This window comes from Rousettus aegyptiacus, unplaced genomic scaffold (assembly GCF_014176215.1).
Source record: "Rousettus aegyptiacus isolate mRouAeg1 unplaced genomic scaffold, mRouAeg1.p scaffold_m13_p_9, whole genome shotgun sequence".
Lineage (NCBI taxonomy): Eukaryota > Metazoa > Chordata > Mammalia > Chiroptera > Pteropodidae > Rousettus > Rousettus aegyptiacus.
In genome coordinates, this window is record NW_023416312.1 from 16,660,421 (window position 1) to 16,667,714 (window position 7,294).

The following is a 7,294-nucleotide window of genomic DNA, read 5'->3' on the forward strand; positions in this document are numbered from 1 at the left end:
GACGGGGGCACGGGCGGGCGGCACAGACGCCTGCTTGGATGCCTGCTGACAGCCTAAAAGGTGAGGGTCCTGCACACGCCAGTCCACAAGAGACCATCGTTTACTTAGGAACCAATAACTTTATTGGAAGAAATGGCAACACTGGAAGAAAAAACAAAAAACAAACAAACAAACAAAACTTAAGGCAATGTCTGGCAAGGGCAATACTGCCATATGCATGCTGGGCCCGGTGACCTGGAGAAGTCACCCCACGGCCACGGGGAAGGCAGTCCAGGCTCAGTCCTTGTCGCTGTCGCCCAGGGTGAGTTTGTCAAAGAGGTGCTCGGCCAGGCCCGATTGCGGGGCTCCCATCCTGCACAGGTTGGTGAGATGGTCGTCCAGCTCTGTGATGAACTTCACCTGCTCGTGCAGGTAGCGGCTCATCAGGAAGTCGCACAGGTGGGCGTCCTTCTTGTCGGTGGCCAGCCGGTGCAGACTGAACAAGCTCTGGTTCACGTCCATCGCCAGGTGCAAGGCGCACTCCATGACCCTCACCGGGTCGTGCCAGCCGTGCAGGTCAGGCATGGCGATGTCGCGCAGGCGCAGGCGCGCCCCGCGCTGATCGTGCAGCCACATGAGCCTCTGGGCGTACTCCGTCTCCTTGCGGGCCTGCTGCCGGAAGAACTGGACGACGTGCTTCAGGGCCGCGTCCTCGCGTTCGAAGTACAGGGCCATGGCCTCGTACACGTAGGAGGCGTAGAGCTCCAGGTTGATCTGGTTGTTGACGGCGGCCTCACAGTCGGGCTGGTAGCTCTGGCGCGCACACGACGGCGGCAGCCCGGTCGACATGACTGGCGCTGCGGGCGCGGCAGGCACCGAGGCCGAGGCGGCGAGGAAGCCGGGGCTGCGGGGCGGGCAGCGGCAGGGCGGCGGCGGCGGGACCTCGGGCAGCTCCCAAGGCCAAGGCCGGGCGACCAGGCAGGCAGCCGGCCGAGTCAGGGGCGGCGCATACCTGGGGGCGCGCTCTCGAGGTGGACCCGGAGGAGGGCGCTCTGGGGCGGGGCGTCAGCTCCTGCAGGGGACCGGAAATGGGGGGTCCGTTGAGGGCCGGGGACGTGGGGGCGGAGTCCTTTACCTGAAGGTCGCGGTGGCCAGGTGGCGAGCCCCGCGGGCGAGCGCGGCGGCGGCCGACGTGGTAGGGGAGGCGCGGAGAGGGGAGGGAGCGCCGTGTTCCAGGTCCCGTCCCAGCGCGCAGAGGCGGGCGGCTGTGCTCTGTGCGCGGGGCGTCTAGGAACTTTATATGTGGGCAGCATGGCTCTTTTCCGACGATTTTCTCTCGTTCTCTACTCGATTCCTCTGAGAGGACCCAGTTCTCACTTGAGACAACGAAAACAGAAACACATAGTCCTTAAAATTCTGAGACGATTAATAGGGAGATTTGGTAAAGATTTCCACTGTTTGCTGTTACATACTGGTGCGCGCGCGCGCGCGCGTGCGCGTGTTTGTGTGTGTGTGTGTGTGTGTGTGCCTGAGAGTTTGTGTGTGTGTGTGTTTGCGCGTGTGCTCACGCGCGTGTGCGTGCCTGTGTGTTTCCACGTAGAGAAAAGTATGTGTACATTTCTCTTCAGAAAGAGGTGTTTTCTTTTATGGTATCCCTGACGATTTTTCACAGCTTTATTGAGATACCGTGTCCCTGTCATTAAATTACACCCTGTCAACTTTCCAATTCAGTGATTTTTTTTCCTGTGGCCAGAGAGTTATGTGATTTACGAAGTGATTCCCTCCACCCAGCCCTCCCCCCTCCCCCCACCTTTCCCTGCACCGCCCTCAGCCCAGTTCCCCGCTCACGCTATATATATATTCATCGCAACATTAGTGACCGTATTCTCCTTTTGGCACTTCTCATCCCCGCCCGCCACTATTCTGTAACTGCCCATTTCTACTTCTTAATCCCTTCACCCAGTCCACCCAACCTCCAAACCCTCTCCCACCTGGCAATCACCACTTTGCTCTCTGTATCTATGAGTCTGTTTTGGTTGGTTTGTTTGCTTTGGTTTGTTCCTTAGGTTCCAAGTAGAAGCGAGAGCCTATGGTGCTGGTCTTTGCCTGACGTGTTTCGTGTTTCGCTTGGCATCACACCCCCTAGGTCCATCTATGTTGCTGCAAATGGCTCCGTTTCCTTCTGTTTTCATGGCCGGTTCGTATCCCACCGTACGTCCGTAGCACAACTCCTTCATGCAGTCATCCGTTGGTGGGCGCTTTGGGTCTTTCGGTCCGTGGCCTGTTGCAGCAGCGCTGCGGGGTGCACAGGACTTGTCAATTCAGCGTTTTGCTTTTCTTTGCGTGAGTACCCGGAAGGGTCATTGCCGGTTCCTAGGGTACTTAGTTGTGTTTTTAATTTTTGGAGGAGTCTCCCAACCGTTTTTCCACAGTGGTTGTACCAATCTGCAATCCCTGCAGCAGTGCCCAAGGGACCCATCTCCTTCACCTCCTCGGCAACGCTCCTTTCTGTCATTTACTGAGGAGAGCCACGGCGACAGGTGTGAGGTGATAGCTCGTCGTGGTTTTAGTTTGCGTTTCTCCGACGACCAGCGACATCGAGCGTCGTTCCGTACGTCTGCCGGCCATCCGCATGTCCCGTTTGGAGAAATGCCTATCCAGGTCCTCTGCTCAGTTTTTAATGGGCCGGTTTGTCTTTTCGAGATGTCGTTGTTTCAGTTCATCACGAGCTCCTCTTGCGCTGTCCCGTGGCGCTTAAAACCACGTGCATTCATATTTGGGAACGGGAACAAAGGGCGCATTGGATTAGCCTAGGTAATGAGCGTGGATCTGATCTACGGCATGATGTCCGTTTCACGGACAGGCTTCTCCCCTGAATGGGAAGGTGGGGTGTGGCAAGGATTCAGTGGTCTCCCGTGGGGTACAGGGCATCCAGCAGCGGGGAGGGCAGAGACCCTCCCCGATGCCAAAAGCCTGGCATGTCTCGAATGTGGCAGGCTCCTGTGGATCGCTCCTGCAGGTGGACGTGTTCTTCTGTTTGGTTTCCCTTTGCTGGACAGATGTGCAGTTGTCCCGGACTTGCTCTGATTTGAGGTTCCTTTCTAGTCATTTAACTGCCTTTCTGGGGAGTGTAGATCTGGGAGATTGAAGCGGGTCCGATGCCGCTTTGTCTTTGCGTAACGCATGTGGTTTTATGGCAGGATGAGAGCAGGGCGGCGGCAAACAGGCCCGTGTTCGGACTGTAGCTGCCTGATGTCACAGTCCAGCCAGGACCCTCTCCAGTCCTTCGGCGTCATTGACTCTGCTCTTGCACGTTCTCCGATTGTGCTTGCCCTTCCGTTGCAGGTATTTTCCGGTCTCTGGTGTTTGTCCGTCTGAAGGTGTCTCCTGTTTGTAACCTGCGGAGGGTGCCTCACCGTGTCCGGTTCGCTCCCTATATCCTCTTTCGGGTGTGTATGTGTAGGTCACTGGTCTTGGGCCTGGTCCGCCACCAGGAGTGAACTGTCCTTTTAAAATTTTTTTTTTCTAACTTTTTAAAGGTAAAAATATGTTCAACAATAACGAATGCATTTCCACGGCTGGAAAGGCCCAGGGTTCTACTCCCAGGAGGCAACCAAGGAAGTATTACTGTCATCATCGGGAGAAGAAAGGGGGACGAGAGTTAGTCGGAATCTCCACGTCAAGAGAAAGTGCAGAGGCGTGAGAGTGGAATGTTTAGAAACGGGTCGATTAGAAGCATGTGCTTTCCGAGTGCAGGCGAAACACTGCTCAAGACAGACGTCATTCCGTGCCGTGCCACGCGTGTCAACGAAGGGAACAGGATTCAGGTTGTGTGCCCTAGGTTCTCCGACTGCAGTGGAGCTCAGCCAGAGATCATTAAGGGAATGACCTGTGAAAATCCTCAAATATTTGTAAAGGAGGGATACGGTGCTCGTGCGAACAATGTGTGGGTGAAAGGAGAGGCCGGGGCTGCGGGCGTGGTGGGGGGGGTGCGGGGTGGGGGGGGGTGGGAGGGTGGGGTGCGGCACCGGGGCGCTGGCATTGTTGCTGACTTGGGACTGAGTGTAAGCAGAACACAACATACCAAGATCTGTGGGATGCGGCTAAAGCAGTGCTGAGATGCAAATTGGGGAGCACCGAAGTGCTGCTATTAACAATTAGGAAGAGGCTCAAGGCCATGATCTTCTCACTTCCCAGCTTAGGAAAAGGAAAAGAATTGGCAACAAAATCAATGTGAGTCCAGCAGAAGGTAGAGAGAGGCTGTCCCAAGTCAGGAAGTGTTTTATGACCTAGGACGGAGCTCACACGCTGTGGACCCAGAAGAGAACGAGGTGCAGCATGTCTGCTCTTCCTGGGCAGTGGACCCAGCGAGAGGCGAGTGGGTCGGCTTTCAGGTCCGAGGTTGGGCTGTCCACTTGGAAGAGTGGTCTGGGTGGGAACGCTCTTTCCACGGCGTGGTTGCAAAGGATAGACGTCCAAAGGCACTGGGGCCGAGAGAGGGTTCCCGGTGGTTGGACTCTGGGCCAAGGTACATTGAAGCACCCACCCGAGGCTGGGTCCTGTGAGCGGCAGGTACCTATACGCCTAGAACCAAGCATCTGGCCGACAAGAGCCCGCTCGAAATCACGCGTTCCTCTTGTCAGCTATCTTGCTAACTTCCTGCCCCTAGGAACAAAGATGACAAGCCCACCTCACGGCTGAGACTGCCCTTGGCCAATACCACTTCTCCTTCCCGCAACCGTGATTTTCAGGCCGCGTGTCTCTACTTTTCCTGTGCGGGGGCACCCACATTCCCAGGGGCCCCAGGCCAGCCACCTCGCCCCAGCCCTGCACACCACACTGTCTTAAAAGGATGGTCGATGTCGTGTGTGCCAGGGTCCCACGGAACACCTTCCCGTCCGTCCATGGAGATCGTGAGGCTCCCGGGGATCTGGGGATGGATGGGGCACGGGCCGGCGGCACAGACGCCTGCTTGGATAGCTGCTGACAGCTTAAAAGGTGAGGGTCCCGCACACGCCAGTCCACCAGAGACCATCGTTTATTTCGGAACCAGTAACTTTATTGGAAGAAACGGCAACACTGGAAGAAGAAGGAAAAAAAGAAAGAAACTTCAGGGCAGTACTGCAATATGCATGCTGGGCGTGGTGACCTGGAGAAGGCACCCCACGGCCACGGGGAAGGCAGTCCAGGCTCAGTCCTTGTCGCTGTCGCCCAGGGTGAGCTTGTCAAAGAGGTGCTCGGCCAGGCCCAATTGCGGGGCTCCCATCTTGCACAGGTTGGTGAGATGGTCGCCCAGCTCTGTGATGAACTTCACCTGCTCGTGCAGGTAGCGACTCATCAGGAAGTCGCACAGGCGGGCGTCCTTCTTGTCGGTGGCCAGCCGGTGCAGACTGAACAAGCTCTGGTTCACGTCCATCGCCAGGTGCAAGGCGCACTCCATGACCCTCACCCGGTCGTGCCAGCGGTGGAGGTCAGGCCCGGCGATGTCGCGCAGGCGCAGGCGCGCCCCGCGCTGCTCGTGCAGCCACACGAGCCTCTGGGCGTACTCCGTCTCCTTGCGGGACTGCTGCCGGAAGAACTGGACGACGTGCTTCAGGGCCGCGTCCTCGCGTTCGAAGTACGAGGCCATGGCCTCGTACACGTAGGAGGCGTAGAGCTCCAGGTTGATCTGGTTGTTGACGGCGGCCTCACAGTCGGGCTGGTAGCTCTGGCGCGCACACGACGGCGGCAGCCCGGTCGACATGACTGGCGCTGCGGGCGCGGCGGGCACCGAGGCCGAGGCGGCGAGGAAGCCGGGGCTGCGGGGCGGGCAGCGGCAGGGCGGCGGCGGCGGGGTGTCGGGGTGCTCCCGGGGCTGGGCGACCAGGGAGGCGGTGGGCCGAGTCAGGAGCGGCGGAAACCTGGGCGCGCTCTCAAGGTGGACCCGGAGGAGGGCGCTCTGGGGCGGGGCGTCAGCTCCTGCGGGGGACCGGAAATGGGGGTTCGTTGAGCCCTGGGACCTGGGCGTGGAGTCCTTAACGTTACGTTCGTTCGTTCATTCGCTCGCTCGCTCGCTCGCGGGTGGCAAGTGGGGAGCCCCGCGGGCGGGCGCGGGCGACAGTGGCGGGTGCGCTGCTAGGCGAGGCGCGGAGAGGGGAGCGAGCGCGCGGTTCCAGGTTCCATGTCAGCTGGCGGAGGCGGGCGACTGTGAGCCGAGCACGGGGCGTCTAGGAAGTTCTCATTTGGGCAGTATTGTTATTTCCCGCCGTTTTTCTCTCCTTCTCTACCGATTTCCTCTGATAGGACCCAGTTCTCTTGTAAGAAAACGCAAGCAGAAACAAAAACACATGGTCCTTAAAATTCTGAGTAGATTCATTAGCAGTTGCGGTAAAGTTCTCCATTGTTTCCTGTGACATATATGTGTGTGTGTGTGTAGAAATATATGTACATACAGATTTATTTATCTATACACAGATATGTGCAGATTTATGTTCAGAACGTTTTTTTTTTTTAATTTGGTCCCTCATCATTTTTCTCAGCTTTATTGAGATACTGTGTCCACGTCCTTGATTTCTGCCATGTGAAATTTCCCATTCAATGATTTTAGTCTGCGGCCAGACAGTCACGTAATTGACGAAGTGATTCCTTCCACCCACCCTTCCTGGCCCAACCATCCCCCTCTGCCGAGTTCTCGGCTCTCACTGTACATAATTATTGCAACATTTTTGACTGCATTTTCCATGCGGCACTTCACATCCCCATGATTATTTTGTAACTGCCAATTTGTACTTTTTGATCCCTTCACTGTTTTCACCCAGATCCCCATCCTTCCTCTTATCTAGTTATCTAATTGATTTTTTTTTCTTTTACCCATTTTTTGGATATTATTACTTTTGGTATATACGTTTTCCTCAAGTCTATGTACATATGTTTTTACATCTTTTGTTGTTATATTGACTAAATAGAATTCAATATAAGGGTATTTACACCATGTAAAATGGGAAACACTAAAAATTAAGGCTATCCTGTTGAGAATCAGTTGTTAAATATTTTTCACCATTCCACTAGGTACAACCTAGAATTTGAATTACTGAATCAAAGACTATGCCCTTTTAAAAAACCATTTATAGATATTGTCAAGAAAATGTATCAAAAATAGGGTAATATTCTGGTTTTTAGTAAAATATGTAGATTTTTTATGTCATTTCAGAACTCTCAACTGCCTCTAAGTCAAAAACGTAGAAATTCTAAGATGGTGCTCTTTTCTTATGGTGATATTGCCATTTTTCTCATTGCAGTAATAAGCAGTAACTTCTGAATATTTCTAAAAGACTTA

General features: G+C 55.1%; 1 protein-coding gene and 1 pseudogene across 1 annotated transcript; both read right to left on the bottom strand.

Moving 5' to 3' along the window:
- Nucleotides 1–276: 276 nt before the first annotated feature.
- LOC107511317 (ferritin heavy chain-like) lies at nucleotides 277–828 on the bottom strand. The gene has a single exon (XM_036227266.1). The coding sequence runs from the start codon at nucleotides 826–828 to the stop codon at nucleotides 277–279; it is 552 nt and encodes a 183-aa protein (XP_036083159.1).
- A 4,376-nt stretch (nucleotides 829–5,204) lies between these two features.
- LOC118607834 lies at nucleotides 5,205–5,891 on the bottom strand (annotated as a pseudogene).
- Between the last annotated feature and the right edge of the window lie 1,403 nt (nucleotides 5,892–7,294).

Bases quoted from the DNA above. Each gene is read 5' to 3' on its own strand.
- LOC107511317 (XM_036227266.1), bottom strand. From the start codon at position 828: ATGTCGACCGGGCTGCCGCCGTCGTGTGCGCGCCAGAGCTACCAGCCC.